Raw genomic sequence first — 26,940 nt, 5'->3', positions numbered from 1 at the left:
ACAGTGCCATCTACCGGCATTTTGAGTAAACTTTACAACGTAACTATTTTCAAAGCAACATACTATTAAGATTTAGACCACACCAGATTGCGTGTCGTTGTAATACCCTTCATTGTTCTGCTAATCGTTAACACCTACGACTCCATTGTAATGGCTTCTGACTGTACTTTCTCAACTTTATGGTTTTAAGGTGGACATTACTTTTGAGCGAGGTATCCATTGTGTAAGTTTCTAGTGGTTTAGAATTTTAGATGAGGTTACTTCCGCGTGTTTTGTGGTTTGAGTTTGCAAGATAAGTAAAAAAGTTGGTAAAAGGTATGATTAAAACAGACGTTTACTGTGGGAACTAGCGGATCATACTTTTTTTTTATTAGCCCGTTATAGTGTCCCACTGCTGGGCAAAGGCGAAGTTACTTGTGGGAACTAGCGGATCATACTTTTTTTTTATTAGCTTGTTATATTGTCCCACTTGCTGGGCAGAGGCCGCTCCCCTTGATTTCCACAACTCCGTCTGATGTGCTTTTTCCGGACAGTCACCCATAAAGGTGTCCAAGTCGTCCCGCCATCTTCGCCTAGGTCTGCCACGTCCCCGCTTCTTTGTCGGCATCCACTTGGTGGTTATGTTAGCCCACCTATCCTGATGCAAACGGCAGAAGTCGGCCTGCTCAGCCCCACTTCTGCCTGGCGGTCTTTTCCCCTACGTCAGCTATGCGAGTTTTTGAGCGCAGCGTAGTGTTTACTTACATATAATTAATAAAAACTGTCTATTTACCAGCAATGGTTATTAAAGCACAATCATTAATGTTTAAAAGAAAACTCTGAAGTCTTAGATTATCAGGCCCCGTAGCCAAATGGCATTTCTCCGACGCGAAACGAAAGCGAAACGCCGCTGGCTCTGTCGCGCCAATACGCAAGCGCGATAGAGATAGATATCTACTAGCGTTTCGTTTCGTGAGCGTTTCGTGAGCGTTTGTGCCATTCGGCTACGCACCCAGATCAGAGAAACAAGCTTTTGCTATTTCGTAGGTTTAGTTTTTTTAGAAGCAAAGCGCTTAGTGCGAATTGGTGGAATATTTACCAATTGGACGGTGGAATAAGCTCGTTCTTGATTACATTCCCAGATACAATATTGTATTCGACCATGATTATGTTGTAGCAACGGAAATGAAAGTGGGATACTTTTTGTCTCTCACAAAAAGTGCAAGATCTCTAACTTAACCGAACACTGTCCTATACAAATAGATTTGAGTAGCGTGAGCGGTTCTTAAATGAATGATGTTGCACCGTATTGTAACAGTTTAAAGTTGAGATTCGAATAGCCTAGGTAGTGTAGGTCTACAGATGACTTATCAGCGCAGAGGCTTGACTTGGGAGCTTTTAATTTAAAATATATAATGAGTAAGTTGATGAAATTCATAAAAAATATTTAGAAAAAACAATGATCATTTTCTTTACCACGTGACCCCCCTGGGCACGACGAAGCTTGAAATGGGGTAGGTAGTTAGGTACATTCAACTCAAGTAGGTACATAACATATTCTAAACAAATATTTTAAAGTCAAGCTTCTGCATTACCCCACTTCTGCTTCACCCTACTAAGCCGCACACGAAACGTCACATTATGCGAGTGACCTCCACAATTTGCCACCGTTACCCACTCCGCCGATTACAGTACAGTTAAGCGTTAAGCCGGTTCCGATCCGACACACGTTGCATTTGTCGTAACTTGTCTATTTACCATAAATAAAGTGGTTATTGATCGCTTTTCTTAAGATACATGTCATCATGAAAAAAAAAATGTGTCTATGATTTATCGCATGTCAACAAGCGCACTGCACATTTCATTGCCAACGATTTAGGGATCGTGAGAAAACACTAAATTAAATACCTACTGGTGTAGTGTAGATAAGGTTCTGCAGCCTTCGTGGCGTCTAAAGAGCGGCCAAGATGTTCTGAAAATACGTTGATTGACATTTTATATTTGAATTTGGAACAAAAACTGTATTTCAAAAGAGCTTAATTCTCTAGGGAAATATTACAAAATTATATATTTTTTATATATATTTTTTTTTTTTTATTTATTTACACAAAGAAAATTACACAGTATGACAGTAAATAAAACTAAAGCACCGTGAATTTTAAATAAACATTACAACAAGTAACACAAAATAAAATATTAAACAGCAAAATTAAACATAACATAACACACTAAATATACTAAATAACAGATGAAGGCCTAGCATCCAATCTCACACAAAACCTCAGGCATTCGTCACGTACAAACGCCCATCTGCTCGCAAAAATATCTACATTAGGTGCCCCGTCTAAAAACTCATTCACCATTTGTATTGCACGAACTAACGGTGACTTGCGGCGAGACACGGTCCGTGCGGCCGGCACCGCCAGTAAAGGGTGCCTACGTTCACGGAAGGCATATTTCGTCACAGGAGGAACAAACAGACGTACCAGCTGGGATACTAAAACCGGGCAATCTGACTCCCCTTCAAAATACCACAAGCAACAGACATCAGCACGAAATTACGCCTAACTTCTAACGAGAAGAAACCCAACGTCCCCAAAAGGAATTTTGTTGGGTACAAGAATGGGTAATACCCGTACCTTTTTTTATAAAAGAAGCGCAAAAATGTTTTTTGGACCTTTTCAAGCAGCAGGATATAGGACGCTTCATGGGGATTCCAAACGGCTGATGCTGTCTCTAGCTTACTTCTCACGAGGGCAGCATAAAGAAGCTTTATGGCCCTGGGATCGTCAAATTCTTTGGCGTTGCGGACAACAAACCCAAGCCTGCGGTAACAGTCTGCAGCAAGCATTGTCATATGCTCGTGAAAGTTAAGGTGGGAATCTAAAACAACCCCAAGTCACGTATTGATGTGACACGGGCGATGGGTTTCCACCCCAGGAGATACTGCCTACACAGGGGACTACGCACTTTACTAAAAGTAATAACCGCACATTTGTCAACATTGAACTGAAGTTTGTTTACAAGACTCCATTCATAAACCCGATCAATATCACTTTGTAAAGATTGTAAGTCAGACTCTTCCTGGACCCTGTAAATCAGTTTCAGGTCGTCAGCATAGAGTAGGCATTGCGCATGCTTAGGCACCAAGGCTAGATCATTGACCATAACGCCAAAGAGCAGAGGGCCCAAGATAGAGCCCTGACTGACCCCGGAACGGGTGGGGTAGGCACCCGACACAAAGCATCCGTGCTGCACATATTGCCGTCTATCACGTAGATAACTAGCAAAAAGGCAAAGCAGTTTAGGCGAGAAACCAATGCTGCATAATTTGCTTAAGAGTACATCGTTATCTACGCGATCAAAGGCTTTTTTGAAATCGAAGTACAGCACGTCAACCTGCATCCCTCTGTCTAAGTAGCCCGAAACGGAATCAACCAAGGTTAAGAGATTCGATTCAACAGAGCGCTTTGGCCTGAAACCATGTTGTGCATTATAGAAAAGACACTCACTAAACGAGTATGTCAAATTGCATTTGAAGAAATTGCACGCTTAGATACTTGCGCTTACGCTTTGTTTGTTCCGATATATCTACATATCCACCATAAACCACGCCCTCTCATCGCGAACTTTTCTTCAGAATTCTTTTCAAACAGAAATCATAGATGGCGCTACGTGTCACGATTAAACATTACAAAATTATTAACCTATAGATTCAAAGGTATATATGATATGTGTCCTAAACACATTCAACTGTCTTCCACAATTTGCCACCGTTACCCACTCCGCCGATTACAATACAGTTATGCGTTAAGCCGGTTCCAGCATACATCACATGTTGTGTCGAATTGCACCAAAATGACAGTTAAATTGGCTTCTGTGAAGTCATCATGACATATGTATGAAACAAGCGCATTTTAATCACATTATCATTTGCGTAGGTACGTAGCCAAATGCACAAACGCTTACGATAATATCGTAATGATTTAATGAGATGCCCTAATAAAATATTATAAATATTATAGGACATTCTTGCACAGATTGACTGAGTCCCACGGTAAGCTCAAGAAGGCTTGTGTTGTGGGTACTCAGACAACGATATATATAATATACAAATACTTATAATACATAGAATACATCCATGACGCAGGAACAAATATCTGTGCTCATCACACAAATAAATGCCCTTACCGGGATTCGAACCCAGGACCGCGGCTTAGCAGGCAGGGTCACTACGCGCTAGGCCAAACCGGTCGTCAAAAGGGATATCCCTTTTGTTATGTATGTACCCGATATGTTGACCGAATGGCCGATGTAAGAAGCGCCTGGCAACCGTTGGCTTGTTGGGTGGACGACATTCGAAAAACTGCGGGGCGCTCCTGGATGAGATTAGCCCAGGACCGGGATAAGTGGCGTACACGAAGGGAGGCCTATGCTCAGTAGTGGGCGATTAATACAATACAAATACAAAAAATACAAAAATTATTTATTTCTTTAAACACATGGTCATAATTTAGGGGATGGAGCCGCCCGGTAAGCAAGGAGTTGCCTGTGTTGGGAGGCCCCGCTCTTCCCTAGGTTAACAGTATCTACATTTTTTTTTTTAGCACTAAATGGCTGAAATGATGATGATGATGAATACCCCTTTTATATTTGGTTTACGGGACACCCGGTATTATTCTTATTAGATCTTTTACACGTGAGTAAACTATTAATATTTACTAATTCGGTGTACATTAGTAGGGTAAATAACTAAATATTAATTGCAAAAAATACTTTGCAATCAAAACTAATTATTGTTAATTATTGCGAAGGTATTACCTAATTAATTTAATAGTTTTATCTGTGCCTAATAATCAACCTTGGACTGTGAAAGTGCTGTCAGGTTATTTATATTAACGAATTCTGTCAAATCTCATTAATTGATTTTGTCAATGCAGGTGCACAGATCGGCCCATTTGTATCGCCGTTTTTTAATGACACTGATGTGATCGGTTCCCATGTGAGCGGAGTCGAACATACACACACAATTACGTCTGTATCCCATAAAGGGGTAGGCAGAGCACATGGAACTACTCAAGGTTCACTGCCACTCTTGGCAATTAAGGGATTGAAAGAATTAAAGAAGAAAGGAAGAACTAAATTGTGACACCGCAGTGAGAGGTTGCCAGCCTCTCGCCAACGACGTCACAATTTAACCCATATCCCACTGTCGCACAGAAGGTAATAAACACGAAACCTCAAAGTATTTCAATTAATTTCTTACGATCAATTAATAACGTGATTAACGTCTTTTATTGTGATTCCTGCTTAATGATTAATACGAAACCTTTGAGAATAATACAGTGAAATACCGTTTATCGAAAGTTTCTTTATTAATACAAACAGATCTACAACAACAAAACAAACAATGACAAACAAACTGTTTATTAGTAAATTCCCCGCGGTTTTGCTTTCGGATTCTATTTAAGATATTATGCTTCCGCATATTTATTTTTAATTTAAATACTTATATTTTTTTTACCTTGACAAAGTCCATATAAAATTCAGGCAAGGACAGCTTATTAATTTGGAGCTCAAGTTTTGGTTATTTAGTATTTTTGGTGGCAGTTTACAATTTAAAGTGAACGGTTTACAAAAACTGCCGATATGTACTTGTTTAATTTTAGGCTATATGTTTTTACTGTCTTTTCTTGGCCGCAAAGCTTTTCTTGGTTTCAAAACATTTTTTGGTAATCACTAAAATAGTAGCTTTTTTTGACGAACTTTTCTTTTGGTGATCATTAAAATACCCTTTTTATTTTTTCCAGAGACGAATTTTTCCACTTTTCCTTTATTCTCGAGCATAAAAAATCGATTTCGTATCATCTTCCTTTCATTATCTTTTCTTTTAGCCACATTCTATGGGAGTCTGGGATCCGCTCAGGGACTACTCCCTGGAATTGGCATAAGCACATTTTTTTACGAAAGCGATTGCCGTCTGGCCTACCTTGCCTTTCCAAACTAAGCCCTATTGTAATTAGTCCGGTTTCCTCATGTTTTCACCTAAAAGCGAATGGCAACTATCAACGACATTTCGTACTTATGTTTGAAAAAAAAAAAAACGCTTCTCACACTTACCTACCTACTTGCCACAATTTTCTTTTAGTGAAATTGCCGCAATTGACAAAAACTCGTAATTCCAACAGTAATCCAAATCAATCATAGGTTACAAATCATACCCACTCACGCCCCCTATTTCATCACGTCATAGTTGGATTTTCACACATCATTTCACAGATCATACCTTGTCATATATTTCGTCATGTCACTAGTTTGATTTTTCTCCCGACACGAATTTTCCCCTTTTCCTTTAAACTAGCTTAACCAACATCCTCTTACTATATAACTACTTCTTTCGTATACTTATACTATCAGCAAAATTTGACAAAAACTCGTCATTCCAATAGTAATCCAAATCAATCATAGATTACTACAGATTTCTTCATTTATTTCGTCATGTAGCAAGTTTGATTTTCTCTCGACACGAATTCTCCCCCTTTTCCACATCCATAACTAGGTACTTCTTTCGCATACTTACCACACTTTACTTTCAGTGCAATTGACAAAATTTGACAAAAACTCGTCATTCCAGCAGTACTCCAAATCAATCATAGGTTACAGATTCTCACGCGCACGCATTGCGTCACGTCTCACGTGAGAATCTATCGCAACCTATTGTGTTTGCTCTGGTTTTAACTTGGGTGTCGTAAGGATATGTGCTACATGATCTTAGTTACTTAGGTAATTAGTGAAAAGATGACTTGGACGGTGTTATGGAATAGCGAACTAAGCGCCAAAATCCGAAAAAAAAGTTATGAATGCAGTTCGGATATAAATGTGATAATCTATAGTATTGACTATTTATTTGTTGAAAAATCATGCTTACAGCCTTATTTTAAGGGGTAGAATCAAGCGACATGTTAAAATTTGTATGGCCCTGTGTACTAAGTCGTTACGTAAAAACGAATTGAACGCCAAATTTACTTTTACAAATTATAATAAGCGTATATTCTAAATCGTAAAATCGAGTTAAACGCCATAAAAATGTTATTAATTCGTTTTGGTTTAAAGTTTTGATGATTTATAAACGCAATATCGATTTAACCGCCCTAATAGTGTCGTTTAATTCGTTGTTACATATTTGAAATTGCAGGATATTTCGCTTAATGAGAACTAAGTATCAAGAGGTTTTGTTATATCATAATATCTTATGTGTGTAATTCTGGCTAGTACTAATGAATTATTATTAGTTACAATGCCAATTTTGCCATATATGCTGATTTTTTTGACATTTATTAAAAAAGTTGATTGGAGAACAAAACTAAATTGTTAGACGGATTAGTCCTAATCATTGTGGAGGAAAACATTGTTGTTGATTTATTTACAATAGCACTATTTACTCAAATATATGGAATTTTATTTTATTCCAGTATTCACTTTACCTCTAACAATTTGCATTAAAGAATCAAGCGACAAAATATGTCTCATAGTACGCTACGACGAAATAAATTAACCTCATCCCAGTATTAGTGTGTAATGTATAATGAAGTGTGCCGCGAATTAGTTTCACAACTAGTTTTTATTTAGTTTTAGTTTTTTCGGTCGATGCAATTTTCTGCGTTTGGAAACTGTACGTTCTAGTTCCACTTTTGGATTTATTGATCTTTGACGCGTTTGTTTCAATCTCGATTTCAATATGACTTTATTGTAACAAAACTTTATTACCAATTGAACGAATTAAACATCAATCAATTAAACAATCTAGGTAGATAATAACGGATTTTTAATGATTGACGGATCTCGGTTTCATTTCAATTGATTACCTACTCCCTCTCTTCCTACTGTATATTATAAAACATACAAGAATTCGTTTTAAAATACACTAATCTATAAATATTCTTCAACTTGAGTTTTGTTCAAAAGGATCGCACATTGAATTTGTGTTCATTACACTTTATGTACTTAGCGGAATTCGATTTCAAGACCATCGTGTTCAAAGGTTTATATCAATGCACACTACACACACACTAGGCTCAAAATATTTTTAGCTAAAAAATAGCCTAGTAGAAACCTAGTTGGATAAAGCGGACCTCAAAATAGTGTTGAGAATAACCGAGTGAATGTCGGTAAGTACTATGTTATTTAAGTTCGCAAACAAGGCAATAATGCCAATAAGTTTACATTATTGTTTTATGCACGAAGACACGTGCTTTACTGGGTCTCTAACTTATGACTAACGAAATTCTGACCAAAAAGTTTATGGGAAAGAAAGGGGTCCCTGCTTTACTGTATGTATGAAAGGAGGAAGTGAGATTTTATCAAATTTGACATTTACATTTTTATACCTCGGAACTTAATATTATTTTTAATATATTTTATTTTATTCTACGTGAATTAATTTACTAATATTGTTATACTGACATTTATTTTAGTTATATTTGATTTAATTTCGCTTCCATGGTTTTCAATTAATTTATTTATTCTAATTTTGTAATGACATTGATAGAAAATTTAGTTTTGTAGAATACTAACCATATATTTAATTATTATGTAATTGCGTACTAACAACAATGATCTCAGTTGGTCCTTGAAATAAATGAATTGAATATATTTTACTAATAAATTTAAGTTTTGCGAATCCTGCGTTTGATCATGATAAACAGGATCTAAGATACCTTCTTATTCCATGTCACATCTAGCCATCAAAGTACAATAATTATAATTCTAATTGAAGACAAAAGCCTAAACAGTATTGCAACATAAAGCCATTTAGATTCAAGAGCGATTCTCACAGCCTTAAGCCTAATCTCTGCGTTACAGCAACCTTGTCGCAGCCTAAAACAATGGCTTACAAAATTATAATTACAATTACAACTAACGTTTACAATTATGAACTAGTTACACCTGTTACACGGTTAAGTTATTGCGCTTTAGACAGTATTTTAACTTCGTAATGTATACTGTAATTACTGTATCTGTAGCCAATAAACGCAAATATTTCTAAGAAATTAGGGTTTTCTGTTTTTTTTTTTTTTACTGACTGCGATACTTAGGTGCCAGGTCGTTCAGGCAGCAAACCTTTAAGCATCCGCCACACATAAAGCGTTTTCATAGCGTAGCGTTAGCGGAGCGCAATTATAGCGGTGCGCCGGGGGAACGCTGGCGTTCCGCTCGGAATCCGCGCGCATTCCGCTTGCAATCCGCGCTCGTTAGTTCCCGCCGGCGTCCGCTGGGCGCAACGCCAGCGTTCGTCCGGCGCTCCGCTATCATTACGCTCCGCTAACGCTCCGCCTACGCTTTCAAAACGCGCATGTGTGGCTGAGCTTTTAATCCACCAATGAAATAAATGTTGATTTAGGGTCCCCCCACATCTAGCGTCTCGCGAGCGTCGCGTCGGGCCAACTGTATGGAAAAAGACGCCGCGTCGACGTCGCTGGCAAAGCAAACCAGGCGAGAGTACCTAACCGCAGTGTAGACAGGATTTTGTGTGAATTTATAAAAACTAGAACCTACGACCTAAATTAGCTCAAAATTTAATCATTAAATTTCTCGTTTCCGAACTTCGTCTCCGTTTCCGACATTTAATAAATTAATATTTTTTTGCACGAATTTGGATTACTCATATCTCTCTTTTAGCTAGTAATTCAGACCCTAATCGTGACACTGGCTTGGGTTGGCTTTGCCCATACTGTTGGCCCGACGCGACGCTCGCGAGACGCTAGATGTGGGGGGACCCTTAATATGATAGGACGATTTTGATGATTGCTGTCAGAAAAACCTGGCGCCTTAGTGTCGCCGCCTAGCGAAAAAAAAATCGATTCAGAAAATTATCATTGAATGGAATCTATGATCTAAAAAAAAAAACTGATGACGGCAGCATGTAATGAAAATATTGAATGTGTAAGTACATTATTTATAATATGACGGTTAAACTGAACTGACTTCTCAAAATAGTTAAGTCATGTATTTGGGTTCTCATTAATGTTAATAATACTCCTACTCGTTCAATAGAGTAAAGTAGTTGTATTGTAAGTAAAATTGTAGTAATTTACATTTTTTACTACAAATAACTGCTTCACTTCCTCCGGACGTGTTGCAGACGATGTTATGTTGTTATCTTCACCATTATCACAGGCACGTATGTTATAAAAGTCGCATATTTTTTAAGAACGGCCATATAAAAATGACATTTTAATTTGACATGTAAAAATATGAACCTATAAAATTGTAATATGTTGTTCAGAGAAGTAAAATTATCTTACTGTGAGGACTCTGCCTTGCAATGTTTTTTTTTTCTTTACGGGTACCTATATAGTTTATCGGACACATAGTGAATAGTGATGAAAGGTAGCACGTACAGTTTAGTCATTAAATGTTACTTAAATGAGCACGTTTAAGTTCTGTTTTTATAATACCTACTTACTACAGATGTATAAAAGTGGTCATATTTGTCTATTGACTTTGTTTCAACAATACAAAGAGGATATTCCTTTAAAAATCTTTGAGTTATCGCATGAAGTAACACATTTATTAATTTATATTAATATTAGTACTTATAAATACAAAATTCGAAAAAAAAAATCATAAACCACCTTGCTGCAACATAAAATACTGGTATCAATGTTTTGACTGTAACCATCCAGCAAATGACTAAATGGCCGGAGCTGAGGTCAATTGAATCAATTATCCCGTGCAGATCCAATTGTAGAATCATTGCATCTGAACCGGGAATATCTAATTGATTTGTTTATTGGGTTTGTGTGGTAATGTGGGTCATGGGGACAGTGTGCGTAGTAATGTATTATTTAAACCTCCCTCTAATTAACGCGAAAATATAATTTAATAAAAAAATAACTATTTTTCCCTTGAAAACGCAATTATGAATACCTTACGCCTTGGCTTGCGTGGGCGACGGTCGCGCGATGGTCGCGCGACGGCGATGCGACGCGTACGAAATCAAACCTTATCGATACGGAAGTAGACGACGATGCGATGAGACGCGACGGCGACGGTCGCGCGACTGTCGCCCACGCAAGACACGGCATTAGAGAAACGCAAAGAAAACGATTAATTTACCTCTATTTAGGTATAAACAAGGATTTAATTATTTTTTTTAACCCCCGAAGCAAAAACGACGGGGTGTTATAAGTTTGACGTGTCTGTCTGTCAGTTTGTCTGTCTGTCTGTATATCTGTGGCATCGTAGCTCCCGAACGGATGAACCGATTTTGATTTCGTTTTTTTTGTTTGATAGCCGAGTTGTTCGGGAGTGTTCTTAGCCATGTTTCATGAAAATCGATCCACTATCTCGGAGGTTTTTCAAAATTTTAATTTTGTGGTTAGGTTAGTTAAATAAATATATGGACAGCAGAGTACTTGTATAAAAGACACATGCGTTACTATTTTGCTACGAGTAGTTGCCTATCTCCACAACGGCAAAAATAAGTCTATCGAGAGCTCTTAAAAACAATATGTTTATGGTATATCTAAATACTCTATTTATACAGTAGTAGAGACCTATTTATAATGACAATTATAGCATGAAAATGATGTGATGTGAACATTTACAACTAAACACACAATGACCTTTGCAACTGCGACCTTGCCGTCGAGGGGACCTAATTGAGAGCCATCAAATTGGTCCCAAGACCTATTTGTGCCTAATCGAGACCTATCACAGACCTATTTGATCCATTTGCTGGTTAACGATTTGAAAGGCTCCGGGTACCAACATTTTATAAACAGAATGAGTTTGCAAAGACTAATAAAATATCTGGGCCCCAGTTTCATATACCTACAATACCTACACATAAAGCTGGACTTAACACCTGCAAGTTATTGCTCTAAGTTTTGAGACGCTGTCATTGCGCTCCGCTAACGCTACGCTATCAAAACCCTTTATGTGTGGCGGAGGCTTTACCATTAGGTACCTACAGTAAGTTGCAGAGATAATTGGACAGTGTTAATCCGAAAAAAAGTTATGAATGCAGGTCGAATATAAATATGACAATCTATGGTTTTGACTATTTTTTTGCTGAAAAGGGGTAGAATCAAGCGACACATTATAATATGCAATACAATACAATACAATAATTTATTAATAACACCAGTGTGTACATGGCAGTGTGTATGTATGGCCCTGTGCTAGTGCATACATAGTAGTCGTTACGTAAAAACGAATTGAGCGCCAAATTTACTTTTACAAGTTATTAATAATAGGTATTTTCTTTTTAAACGTAGCAATATACTAAGAAAAAGTGACCAAAGCCTCCAGTTACCCCCGACTGGAATCGAACCAGCGTCCATTGTTATCGAGGCAGTGCCTGAGCCATTCGGCCACATGAGTCCTGATGACTTGGGTCGAATTTTTCCAAGTATATGCACTTCTGTTACTAAAGGCTACATTTTTGAGAGTATTTTTTTATTTTAGTAATCAAGGTCCTCTAATTGAATTCAGTAATATATAAAGAAGTTAGTTGACTGACTGACTGACTGATTCACATATCAATGCACAGCCGAAACCGCTGATCCTAAAGATTCCAAATTTGGCACGTAGGTTCCTTATAAGGTGTAGAAGAGCACTAAGGATTTTTCAAAATTTACCTCCTAAGGGGGTCCAAAGTTTGAATAAGATTATTTTTAGTACGCGGGCGAAGCCACGGGAAAAACGTCCTACGTTGAAATTAATTGTTGTTTTGTTTGTTTCAGACGACGCAAGATGGAGATACGGTGGTCCTTGCTCGTCCTATGGGCGGCTTTTTCGTGGATTTCAGGTGAGAATATTAATAAGCTACCTTCATTATATACAATACTTGTCATTTCAGAACCATGAGTCCAATATAAATAGAACACGGCAACATGCTTACTAAAATTACAGGCTCAAAGAAATTAACATGTGTACGAAAATGAGTAATATTTTCAACAAGGTACCTTAGGTAGTTGTTGCATATCACGCTCTAGTAGTTTTACATTTAATTTCCCTATAAAGGGTTTTCCGGCCATATTTCCTCACCGTATTCGATTACACCACAATTAAGTACTCTGCTAACCGAGCTGGCCTACTGATTAGGGCAGACACGTTATAGTTAGATATATCTTATACAACGTATTTCCGGTATCACTCAAAACCTCAGACACCCCAACTGATTTTTATTTTTTTAAACTCATCTAGAGTATTCATCTTTTAATCTGATGGTTATTTTTTTTAAATTGAATTTTTAATTTTCTGTACAGCTCTACTTGACTTTTAGCTCTACAATCAATAAAATAATTGCTAACTACCATCATAAACCATTTAACTATTTATTAGTGTAGGTACGTTACTGCAACGACATAAGGTTTACCAATAGATAGCTAAGATGTCACTGTAAAACACTTTAAAGCTTGGTCACAGTAAACTTCAAATTGGACAAGTAATCGCAGTAAGCAAATTTAAACCCAATATTCAAAATGAGAAGGTTGTAATTAGGTACGAGTTCAATTTGTTATGACTTATGATAAACATTAAGATGAAATTGACAAACAACGTCAAACTCGTAGCGGAAAAAATAATCGTCCAAGTAACCAGCCAGTATTAATACCCCCAAATACTGAAAAAGGTAAACAATTAACCTCTAGCAATGCGATATACACAATGTTGTATTACGAATACAATAGAATAGGCACATAAAAAATAACTAATAATACTAATTTAAATAAAAATATTACCCCCATCAAGATATAGCTCAATCGATTCTACTCTCGATTCTGAACAAACGGTTTTCAGGTTTTTAGTGTTAAGTGAAACACGGTGTATATAATACATATTTAAATAATATTTGAAATTTCCTAAATAAAATGACAAGCATCATCATTCTCCTTGCGTTATCCCGGCATTTACCACGGCTCATGGGAACCTGGGGTCCGCTTTGACAACTAATCCCAAGATTTGGCGTGCCTACGTTACTTACCCGCCTAGTTTTACGAAAGCGACTGCCATCTGACCTTCCAATTCGATAACTAGGCCTTATTGGAATTAGTCCGGTTTACTCACGATATTTTCCTTCACCGAAAAGCGACTGGCAAATATCAAATAACATTTCACACATAAGTACCGAAAAACTCATTGGTTCGAGACGGGGTTCGAACCCGCGACCTCCGGATCGAAAGTCGCAAGTTTTTACCTCTAGGCCACTAGCGCTTAATGACAAGCATCAAGGATCCATTATTTTCATTCTACTACGGCATTTTTACCGTCCCGAACGGCAATCTAAAAATGAATATTTAAAAGTATGCATACCTACTAGGATTGTAAAAACTCCGATTAGCCGTATTTAGTACCACATTCAGGTATTAAAGGATTCAGGATGTAATTAGTCATTCGGTATATTTCTAAAGGCACGTTTGCGCACTATCACAATATTATTTGCACATTATTTGCACTTTTATTTCTATTTTTATGTCACGGCAATTTAATATTATCATCTCCTTACTTTAGAGGTATAATGACTGTAAACCTATTTCACTCATACAACGTGATCTGGGTTCCGGCAGAATATCAGTGCTTTACTCGAAAGGGTGAGGCGTATAGCTGAGTCGGAACCCTTTTGTTTTTGCTGCAATGCACACAGTGTGAAGCAATTATTTTAATGATGTGGATGTAATTCTTAATTTTTAAGTCAATTTGTATGTTTCGGTTCTTTTCTTTGTTATATTTATGTTGTATTTTTAATTGTGTGTTATTGCAGCAATCAAATAAAGCTTTTATCTATATATGTATCTATCTTAAAGCGATTTCCAACCCGTTGTAAATGAAGCATTAGAAAAATCTTATCGTCACTACTTTTAAAAAAACTTGTATCTTCGTCTGTCAATGAAAAGAAAATTGTAGTAAGTATGTATGGAATGCATATAGACTTACTGCGTTTTAACTTTGAGAAGCAGCGTGAGATACGAGATTTTTTCAAAGTAGTGACGTTATTTTATTGGCCTATTCTACTAGGTGAGGTAATTCAAGGAAAGGTAGAGCGTATCCATTTTACCATCAGTATGAAATGTCTTATCTATACTAAAAAAAAAAAAAAAAAAGGTAGAGCGTATCCATTTTGTATGAAATGCTTCTTACGCTGACCTACTGATTAGCGTGGTCGTGCTAATAGGCGCGAAATGGTCGAAAACAACGCACTCCATACAGCAAACAGCTAGTGACTTTCTCTAGGGCGTGTAACTGGTGCCTTTTGTGGTTGCTTGGCAACGTACTTGAATATCTTTAGCCTGCTGCAATGCAACCCAGAAGGAAATGTATTATTTTTGAATTTAGAACACTGTGAAACAATATATTTTAGGTTCTAAATAGATGTTGGAATATTTATTTATACATATTTATTTATTTATTTATATGTACAAATAATTGTGCTCGTCCCCGTCCTTAGGAGGGTATAGGAGCGTGAATAGAAAAAGAAAGAAAAAAGAAAAAATATTTATTTGGTATAAAACATATAACAAGATACATAGACGCAGGTGAATGCATGCAATGAAAATGCATTAGGTACTGTTATACCAAATAGGATGCCGCTCAGCGTAGACCGTATCTAAGTGACAAGGCACTGATTTTCAGGGCACCCATAATTATAACTAAATTTAAAACTAAAACAAGAACATAAACAGAATAGGAAATGGACATGCACAACTAAAACAATAAGAGAGAAGCAAAAGAGTAAATAAACAGGAACAGATAGTGCGTTTAGCTACGGAGACTTATTTTTTAATGAATAGAGCTTTGAAATCTCCCGTATCGCGTCGCGAAATTCGCGAGTGACTCTTCTGCGCGTACCTATCGATAATAATAGTCAAGCCAAACAAATCATATCTATTTTTATAGCGATCAAGGATAAATTCGTAAAATGTATCGTTGTTATTTTTCGTTGTAAAGTTTATCCGCATTAGGGAGGTAAAGTAACACATCACATGTAACATACTCGTAATATCAAAGCAGTTAACAGGTTCAGTTTAATAAGACACATTTATTAGTAAACACGCGATCAACGCGTTCATCACGGCTCTATTATTTAAGTCAACTCAACACATTCATAATATTGGTCATTGATGACTGAGTGGCTAGCCGAATGGCACAATCGCTCACGAAACGCTCACGAAACGAAGCGCTATCCATCGGCTTGATAAACAGAGCCAGCGGCGTATCGCTTTCGTTTGGCGTCGGAGAAATGCCATTCGGCTACGGGGCCTGATGATTTATCCACGGCGATAAACGATAAAATATGAAGTGACGAAGTGCAAGAGCGTGTAGATATTTGAATATTCTTACTTACTTCACTTGCTCAGCGACCCAAAATCAGGGCTATTTCTTTTGTGTATTCTGTGTGTATTGTGACAAACAAATAAACGTATATCTATCTATCTATCAAAAAGGATCTTGGCCTCCGACACAAGAGATCGCCACTCTGCCCTATCTTGCGCCTGTGCCCTAGCTTGCTCCTTTGAATATAGTCAGCATGAAATAAATAGTGACTGACAAAGTGCTAAAATTACCTAATTGTAACACACGCTTTGTTACCATTGAAATAGGATTTTGTACCAAAATAGATTTTTCCCTCGCTTTTGGATGTTCAGTGATCTACATCATTTGGCAATCTATCACAGATTATAGAACAAATTCTTTTCCTGATCTCTGCGTGGATAAGACTAAAATTGGAACAAAGCACGATTGTTATTTTTGGTACGTCTGTTAACCATCTTTCGTTCCATTTAATATAATTAAAGTGTTCGCGAACTTTCTCCGGCTGACCGCGGTTACCGAAACGGTCCCTAAGTGCAGTCATTATTGTTAAACACATGCCGAGGCTGTTTCAACGAGTAACTGAACAATACCAGTCTTGGAATTGCTTATTTTGAAGAGGCGAAATCATGAATGAGATGAATTATCATTTAAATAGTGCGCAGTCGGCCAAGCACGGTATCGCGATAAAAGCTATCAGGTCAGGCCGTCCTTTTCGCACTATTTTTAAGTGTGATAGGGACGCACCGACGCGATAAAGTTTACAATACTAGTGTGCTACGGCCGCTGGACTCAAAACGCGTACAAAATTGTCCTGAGTAAGGTTATGGTCTCCTCAAATAACTGATAATCTAGTTGTGCATATACCTCTACGATTAAATACTCGTACTCATAAACGTATTCAGTTGCTCACAACCACGCCGCCAGGCGGTCGGAGTGGTTTAGTGGTGAGCACGTTAGCCGCGTAAGCTGAAGACCCGGGTTCGGTTCCCTTCTTCGCCACCAGCGATCTTAGTCGCTTTTTCTTTGCTGGTGCCGTAGCCGAATGGCATTTCTACGACGCGAAACGAAAACGAAACGCCGCGAAAGATACTCTGGCTCTGTCACGCCAATATGTAGGTAAGTAAGAGCGATAGAGATAGATATCTACGAGCGATTCGTTTCGTGAGCGTTTGTGCTATTCGGCTACGTACTCTGGTATGGTCTATGGTATCTATTTCAATTGTTAATTTATTATATCTAAATGTTCCAGATGCAGAATCCGCGGATGCCCTCCCAGCCTTTACGCAGGACATGAACAACTTGCCGTTATCAGAGAGCACACCTGTCGGCACAATTGTCTACACGTTACAAGGGACCAATCCTGGTGGTGGACCGGTAAGTTTTCTTCTTCCTCTTACCCTTGCTTCAACGTCATTCTCATCCATTCGCCTCTCTTTCATCGCCTCTGTATTCCTATATATCCTAAATTCATCCATTTGCGTTTCGATCCAGCGTATTTTTAAGCTATACTGCTATACTATCCCGTCTTAAATCATAGCAACGAGCCATATATAAAAAAATCAGATCGGCTTCATCATCATCATCTCTTGTCCTCTTCCCATTATTTGGGGTCGGCGCAGCAGATTTTCCTCCTCCATTCATCATCATCGTCATTTCCATACTAACACCTTTCACTCTCATATCATTGTTCACACATTCCATCCATCTTTTCTTAGGCCTTCCACTACCGTTGTCGCCATCCACCTTCATATTTACCACTCGTTTTATAACATTGCTTTCATCCCTCCGCATTACATATCCATACCATGCTAATCTGCTTCCTCTCACCTTCTCTGTCACTGGCGCTACTCTCAGGCTTCCCCTTATATACAAACCTTCACATAAACAATAATAAATTTAAATATTTTCTGCATTCATGGCGAAATTCGTCGGAGTAGCAGTGCCTTACTAATTTAATATTCCTTGCGTGTTTTTTTCAGGTAAAATATAGTTTGGTGGGAACTGACAAGTTTTCAGTTGATCCTGTGTCAGGAGAAGTTACTCTAGTCCAACCCTTAGATAGGGAGGTAAGTTAAAAAATATTATTGTACTTTTTATAGTTAGTAAACAGTAAAAGTTACCCTTCAGTAACTAAAATTAAAAGGGCAAGTTCTCGAAATTTTTATTATCAATTAGGGCTGGTTCAATAATACTAATGTATACTTTTTTCTTCAGAAAAACGATACCTTAAGGTTTCTCGTATCCATAAAGAACGAACACAACGAAGGTCAGACTGAGTCCGTGACTGTGATAATATGGGACGAAAACGACAATCCGCCGGAGTTTAAAAATGTAAGTAATATATATAATTAAGGCACATAGAGATATGATTAAGTATGGCTCGTGAGGCAAAGGATGAAAAGTGGCAATCGTAAACAGTACGGTCATCATCGTCCTTGCGTTATCCCGGCATTTGCCCCGACTCATGGGACTTGGGAGCCTGGGGTCCGCTGTGACAACGAATCCCAAGATTTGGCGTAGGCACTAGTTTTACGAAAGCGACTGCCATCTGACCTTCCAACCCAAAGGGTAACTAGGCCTTATTGGAACTAGTCCGGTTTCCTCACTATGTTTTCCTTCACCGAAAAGCGACTGACAAATATCAAATAAAATTCCGAAAAACTCATTGGTACGAGCCGGGGTTCGAACCCGCGACCTCCGGATTGAAAATCTCACGCGCTGACCGCTACTAGGCCACCAGCGCTAACCAGTGCTATCGTAAACAGTACGGTACGGTATTTTCATTTGTGTAGATTCCCAAAAAAATATATGTCCACAAGTGTAAGTCTTGCTTTTGATATGATAACATTGATAACTATGTTTTTTGTTATCTCCTTATTATTAAAACATACTCATTACTTTGTCTAAGAGATTCTTTATTGTAGCTTACCATACTCACAGGAATCAATCGAACTAATAATTGCTTTCAGAGTCCTTACGAAGTATACGTACCTGAAGATGAAGTAGTTGGGAAGACAGTGTTACAGAACATCCTGGTGGAAGACAGAGACACCGTTGGTGATAACCTGGAGGTCGGCTGCTTGCCCAACGATCAGGTATATGATAATTATCAGCACTAACCTGGAATGCCCTGGCCTCCAAGAGTGCTTAATGTCCCGGATCTGTAAGTTCACATTTTTGACACATTTGTTTTGAAGTATGTTGCGATGTGGCTAAGACGTATCGTTTGCCAAATCTAACGATTAATTTCGAATTGCAGGTTGAATCGATTAGGCCCTATTGTACAAGGAGGCGCTTAAACAAATATACGATTTCTATTAACTTACTGAGGGGTTACCATGACGTGCTAAAGCCGTTCAATTTAGGTTGAGAGAGAGGGACGGAGCTATGTAACTGCTATAGCTGTGTCCCTTTCTCTCAACGTCTTTAGTACGTCATGGTAACCCCCCTTAAATGTCATTTGAATCGAAATGACAGACTCTGCCACAGCACTACTTTAAAAATAAAAATGAATAATAAATGACATGACAAGTAAATCCTGCGTAATAAATTAATACCTATCGTAAAATACTCACTAACGAAGATCCGCAAAAATGTGACATGTGTAAGATTATGTTTAAAGTAAGCGAAATATTGTTTTTAAATACTTGATTTTTTTAAATATTATTACAGGATTTTATTTAAAATTTCTTAGGTTGCGCGAGTTTACGTTTTGTGGACGCTGTCATGTGTCAAAAAGAGGTTCTTACCGCTCTGGGACAATATAGTACATTACCCATACAAAAAATACCTTATCTACCCACGAAATGGTTACGTATGCTCCTTTTGACCCTTTTCTGGGAATGTAATAAGTAGCATTATACCTAAATAAACAATAGTGGTGTATAAGTTTCGGCCTTGCTTGAAGCAATAAATCATAATCTTCAATTTTTTTTTTCTCATTTCCAGTGGCCCGAAGCGTGTGATATCTTCGAAGTGGTAGCCCTCCAATCCTCAGCTAACTCATACTCTGGAGTCCTAGTACTAAAGAAACCTTTGGACTACAATGAGAAGCAGTTCTATCAGTTCCAGCTTTACGCTTCCGTAAGTATACGTGTATTTATAACAAGTTAAAGTCACACATGGGTCGAAATGCGATTAAATTACATGTTTACCTTTCGGCTAACGTTTCGGCCAGGTGCACTAGCCGTGGTCGCGGAAAAAAGGAGGAGGAATGTTGAAAAAAAAAAAGGTAAAAATGTAATTTTATCGCGTTACGACCCGTGTGTGTCTTTAAAAATACAAGTGTACCTCCTTGGTCCACACATGAGGTCATATTTAATAAGAACTTTCATGGCAAATGTTATCTGGGGCCCATTTCTCAAAACTGAAAGTTACAAAGTTACAAGCGGAAGTCTCTTTCCACTTGTCATGTACTGTCACTTGTAACTTTCAGCGAAGCGGAAGTCTCTTTCCAACTTGTCATGTACTGTCACTTGTAACTTTCAGCGAAGCGGAAGTCTCTTTCCAACTTGTCATGTACTGTCACTTGTAACTTTCAGCGAAGCGGAAGTCTCTTTCCAACTTGTCATGTACTGTCACTTGTAACTTTCAGCGAAGCGGAAGTCTCTTTCCAACTTGTCATGTACTGTCACTTGTAACTTTCAGCGAAGCGGAAGTCTCTTTCCTACTTGTCATGTACTGTAACTTGTAAATTGTAACTTGTAGCTTCAAGAAATTGGCCCCTTTTCAGTCCATCAAATACTTGGTCGTATGTGACCTAATGACCTTGTTCCATTTACTCTACCTTTGTACTACTAGGTATTTTTTGTAAGGACCACTGAACAATTTTTTCTCGATGGCAAGAAATTGTACAGCAAGTAATATTTGTGCCCGATGTCAGCAGTTGACTACTTACGATATTCTACAAAGAGTAATTCCACCGGAGACCGAAGAGCTGGCAGCTTCCTCGCTCAGCGTATTAGCTTGACGATCCAGCGAGGAATGCTGCCAGCGTCTTCGGTACTATGCCACAGGGGCCGTTTTTAGATTTATTTTAGTTTAATTTTAGATTTACTTAGTTTAATTTTTATTTTATGTTTAATTTTAGAATAATTTTAGATTTATTTAGTTTAATTTACCTGTAATATTATTTTAAAATTTTGCCATTAAATGTATTTTTTTTAAGAGTAGAACAACAGAAACAAGATTATGGATTTTATGACCTATGATTTTATCCTACCCGTGTGGTGACGGTTAAGAATTGCACCACCCCGTTTCTTCCCGTTGTGGGATATGGGTTAAATTGTGGCGTAGGCGAGAGGCTGGCAACCTGTCACTGCATTGTCACAATGTCATCTTCATTCAACCCCTGCCAAGAGTGGCAGTGGAACTCGAGTAGTTTCATGTGCTCTGTCTACCCCTTTATGAGATACAGGCATGACTGTATGTATGTATGATTTTATTCTAGCCCTGCAGCAGGGCTAAGATAGGCTGTCTATCATTTGTCACCTTGTCTGTCTCATTCGAACAAGTATGTAAGTGCGAAAGTGACGCACGATATAAGTGACAAAAACACGACCATGATATGGCCTCTAATTTGCAATTAAATACAACATATTCCATCGTATTTCTTCCAGGACGGAGTTCTCAACTCCACAGCCCCAGTGGAAGTCAAGGTTGAAGACGTTCAGAACTCCCCACCTGTCTTCAGTGGCGCCCTCAGCGGATCTTTGGCGGAGGATGCTCCTGTGGGGACTTTGGCTTTGGTCGTTCGAGCGAGAGATGCTGATCGTGTTCAGCCGAGGGAAGTCTTCCTTGAGTTGCTGACCAGTAAGTAGTTCTTCCAACCTTTTTCACCTGGTCTTTGGTATAATTTACTCAAAGCAACTGATAGGATTTAAAAAATGAAACTATAATAAAAAAGCAGAAGCGATTTGCCGTTGGTCCTTCGAACCGGAGGATCAAAGTGAAAAAAAAAAAAAGAATTTTAGTTGAATATTTGTCATTTTCAGATCCATTGGACTATTTTCTGCTAGACAGTGCTTCGGGGAACCTGACAACAGCTAAACCGCTAGACAGAGAAGCTCTAACTGATCCCTCATCTCCTCTCAACCTAACAATTAGAGTAAGTAGTTATGATATTGGTCCTTTTAAATAGTAAAAAACTTACCTGCCCGTTAAGATGTATTCTTATGGGTTGATGTTTGCTAGCCTGAGGCGGTTGAGAATTGAGGGAAGGCATGGATAAATTCGCACACATCCAGCAGGCCTCCGGCAAGGTCAGAGGCCGCAGGTTCGAGTCCTGCCGGAGGTGTGAATTTTTCCATTTTTCCTTTAATTTAAAAATAGTAAAAAACACTTAATATTCTTAAAAGTAAACACTTAATGTTTTTCGTGCATTCATCTCTTTCTCCGTGATCCTTTTTAAATGCTATTAAAATTGTATTTTTGAAATATTATGTAGTTGTTACAAAGTTCCTGATGTACTCAAATGTTTTCCACAGGCTACAGAAATAGTAAACGGCTCCCCCCTCGTCTCCCCCCTAACTTCCTCCATCGCCACCGCAACGATCACGATACGAGACGTCAATGACGAGCCACCGAGATTCTCGAAACCTGAATACAGAGTAGAAGTCCCGGAGAGCTTGCCTGTTGGCACTCCGCTACCGAATTTGGATATGGTTGTTACTGATAGAGATGTGGTAAGTTGTCATTGTCACTAACTCGCTATCATATGTGGACGATGAACCAATACCATGAAGAGGTTCCCGTGATGCCTGTGAGTAATGCGCTCTCTAATTTGCGGGCGTAGCACATTAGTTCGATAAACTTTATCGCATCAATAAGTCCCTATCGCACTTACAAATAGTTTGAAAAGGACGGCCTGGCGTTAGATCGTTTATCACGCGACCATGCTTGCCTGCCTGGATATCGTTGCTGATGCAAACGTGGTAAGTTTATCCTATCACTATTATAATAATCAATGCTGTGCCACCGGGTTTCAAAAAGCCTGAATACCGAGTGGAAGTCCCAGAGAGCTTTCCTGTTGGTACTCCGCTACCGAATTTGGATATGGTTGTTTTTTTTGCTATGATATGTGATGTGAATGATGAACCATTTGATCCTTAAATACCTTGAAGCGATTCCAAAAAGTTTGCCCGTGGTTGTTTTATGTTTACCTATGAATTTAAAAAATTTATTGAAGGAGCAAGCAAAGTTCTTATGTTCCCAGGGCACGTCCCGACGTTACGACCTTCTTAACCTCTGGATTTGAAGGATTGTTTGATCACCTACTCAATATTGAAATGTTTTTATTGTTCTACAGGGTTCAAATTCCATCTTCACCCTTCGACTCTCTGATGAGATGGGAGCCTTCATCGTGGAACCAGCCAACGCCACAGGAAGCGCTTCTGTTACTCTTCGTCTAAACTCTAGCTTAGACTATGAGGATCCTAACCAGAGGAAGTTTATCTTGGAGGTGAGATTTAAACTATGTTCTATTGTTTCAAAATTTATGCTCATTACTCTGTCTTTGAGGAATAAGATGTGGCGTTCATAGAGGGACATTAATTTACCAAATTTTTTAATGGTAGCACTCATTTCATCAGAATACTTTTGGCGACTTTTTAACCCCCGACGCAAAAACGAAGGAGTGTTATAAGTTTGAGTGTCTGTGTGTATGTCTATGGAATCGTAGCTCCCGAACGAAGGAGTGTTATAAGTTTGAGTGTCTGTGTGTATGTCTATGGAATCGTAGCTCCTGAACGGATGAACCAATGTAGATTTAGTTTTTTTTTGTTTGAAATATGTATTAGTCGGAAGTGTTGTTAGCCATGTTTGATGGAAATCGGTCTACTATGTCGGGGTATTTTCCAAAATTTACACACATTAAAATTTACATGTTTTTTTTTTTTCTTTTTTTCAGGTGATAGCTGAAGAGTCACACACTTCCCCTCGCCTTTCTTCCAAAGCCAGTGTCATAGTAACAGTGACTGATGTCAACGACAATGCACCAACTTTCGCTGATGAGGCGTACTCTGCTTCTGTGCTTGAGAACGCTCCAGGAGGCGCCTTAGTTGCCATTGTAAAGGCTACAGATAGAGATACTGGCAGGTAAGAACAATTATATACTTCCGAAAATTCTAACCTTCTAGAACATTTTAGTGAGTTCCGTCCATTGATGTCCGTTGAGGAATATTCTGCTTCCACGCTTGAAAACGCACTATGATTGCCAGGGACAATCTTTGATTGTTTTTTTTTATGAGGCAATCTTGTACGTTGTAGCAATGCGGTAAGAGGATAAGGATTACCTCGTCGTGATATCTTTTCTTATCATGTTTTTAACATTTTTAAATAGTTTTTTCTGTTTTCAGATTTGGAACCGATGGAATTATCTACCAGCTGTCTGGCAACGGTGCAGAGCTGTTTAAAGTCAATAACAAAAGTGGCGCCATCACTGTTGCACCTTGCATCACCCCAGGCACTCCACCTTGCCTGGATTATGAGACCAGGAGGGATTACTTCTTGCAGTACAAGGTACATTTTAAATACAAAGAATAGTCTGAAATAGACTTATGACTCAATTTCAAAGTGATCAGTGCTGCATGTAATGAGGAGGAATGAGTCTCATATATGCTAAAGAATGTTAGAGATGAATGTTGACGGATGCAGAGGGAGGATTAACCCAAAGATGGATTGTGTGAAAAAGAGGATATGAGAAAGAAAGAAGTGAGTATTGAGATGACGGAAGATAGACGAGAATGGAAGAGGAAGACAACTTGTACCGACCCCACATAGCGTGGTAGGAATAAGATCAGCGCTGCCTGAATTCTTGAGGGTTTTTGCTAAATTGTATCATGCCTGACTTAATTGTAGCTCCATCAAGTCTATCTTCATTCTTAAAGCCTCTCAGCCATAGATCGAAACTTCGTCAACACAGCGCTGCAACAAATATTCTTATTGGAAAACCTACATTTGAAAATTATTTTCAGTACGTTTGGTGTTTTTTTACGCACTAGTGCGAGAAGTGGTTCATTATATGTCAGGTCGAGACTTCGGAGGGCCATCTGTACTGAAAAACGTCGTACGATACACGTGCGAAAAGGAACTTCCTTTTTTTTCGCACTAGTATCGTAATGTACTATTTTATCATTTTTGTTGCAGGCTATTGATGATGAAGGTGCCGGACAGACGACGGTAGTGCCTCTGCAGATATCTTTACTGGACTCCAACGACAACCCTCCAGTGTTCACCACGAGCGTTTACAAGGCCTCTATAGATGAAGACGCGATCAAGTTCGAACCGGAATTGCAGGTAGGAATGCAAAATATTGTTTTCCAAAATTTGTCTATTAAGCTTTAAAGATATTATAAGGTATGAAAAATGCATTTTATTTATGTTTTACAATTATCTCAGTGTGTTTTGCATTTATTTCGTAAACTTAACTGAGATAAATTGTTATAATTTATAATCTGACAACATGCTCTCTACTCGCGCTTGACCGCGTGCGTACGCGAGGCACCCACCGTTGCCTAGCAACGGAGAGTACAACATATCAAAATATTGAACTGAATGAAAGATAAGTGAAATTTTAGTTCAATCATATGATTTATCTGCTTTTTTGAACATTGCATTTAATTTATACGCAGTATTTTCGAGTTCGTTTTCGTTAAAAAAGTGTTTGTTATCAAAAACAATGGATTTTATATGAATAATCTGATGTAACTCAAGATACACTAGTGGTCGCAACGCCGCCGGTTGAAGGTTTTGCCTTATAACTGTTTCCTCTGTATTTTTCTCTCAAATGTGATGAAAAACATTGTGTGTAACTCGGGGAAGTATAGACATGGGACACAATAACGCCGTGTCTTGCGTGGGCGACGGTCGCCGTCGCGTCTCATTTTGATAAGGATTTCGTATACGTCGCATCGCCGTCAATAAGATTAAGACTGAAAAGCTTTGCTGAACTTATCGTTCTATAATAAACATCGAACAAACAACCATTTTGACCAGATTTAAGGTCCTCAATTTGTTAATTCACCTCGGAGGCTAATAAGTTAGGATTACTGAGAGGTTTGCGTTGTTTTATATTGTACTAGCTTTTTGCCCGCGGCTTCGCTCGCATTAGAAAGAGATAAAAAGTAGCCCTATGTCACTCTCCATCCCTTCAACTATCTCCACTTAAAAATCACTTCAATTCGTCTCTCCGTTTTGCCCTGAAAGACGGACAAACAAACAGACACACACACTTTCCCATTTATAATATTAGTATGAATGATTATGCATGATTTAGAAAATGTCTCGACTTGGCAGTCACCGAAATATGCTATACGCACTGTAATCGTCTTATTTTAATATAAATTGGCACAGACAGATGAACAATTGCGTTACTGGATACCAATCAAGGGTTTGTCTTTGTTGAATTATTTGGTAGGTACATAAATAAAAAAATAATAATAAAAAAGCCTTTTATTTCTTGCATTTTTACAATGTCAATAATTCTTACTGATTATTATATTCATTTCATTTCATTTAAATTCCGTCTATTATAATTAAATTAAATTTCTAATCTTTTGCATATTTATAATTCAGGTTATGTATAATTAATTATGTCAAATATAGTATCATATGTCATTTGTTAGCAAGAACCCCTTCTCGGGTGAA

The 26,940-nt window shown here is 38.2% G+C and overlaps 1 protein-coding gene across 1 annotated transcript in view; it reads left to right on the top strand.

Annotated features, from left to right (window-relative positions):
- Positions 1 to 26,940, top strand: part of LOC125235151 (cadherin-87A) — a 76,281-nt gene that overhangs the window by 29,020 nt on the left and 20,321 nt on the right. Inside the window, 13 exon segments of the mRNA XM_048141602.1 lie at positions 12,729 to 12,793; positions 17,546 to 17,670; positions 18,276 to 18,362; positions 18,511 to 18,627; positions 19,266 to 19,391; positions 20,245 to 20,379; positions 21,915 to 22,107; positions 22,290 to 22,402; positions 22,782 to 22,979; positions 23,603 to 23,755; positions 24,203 to 24,390; positions 24,651 to 24,813; positions 25,441 to 25,592. Coding sequence (XP_047997559.1) covers positions 12,739 to 12,793; positions 17,546 to 17,670; positions 18,276 to 18,362; positions 18,511 to 18,627; positions 19,266 to 19,391; positions 20,245 to 20,379; positions 21,915 to 22,107; positions 22,290 to 22,402; positions 22,782 to 22,979; positions 23,603 to 23,755; positions 24,203 to 24,390; positions 24,651 to 24,813; positions 25,441 to 25,592 — 1,805 coding nt within the window. The 5' untranslated portion in view covers positions 12,729 to 12,738.

Source organism: Leguminivora glycinivorella, chromosome 2, assembly GCF_023078275.1.
Source record: "Leguminivora glycinivorella isolate SPB_JAAS2020 chromosome 2, LegGlyc_1.1, whole genome shotgun sequence".
Lineage (NCBI taxonomy): Eukaryota > Metazoa > Arthropoda > Insecta > Lepidoptera > Tortricidae > Leguminivora > Leguminivora glycinivorella.
Note: the sequence above shows the minus strand (reverse complement) of the source record. Positions and strands in the feature narration are given on the sequence as shown.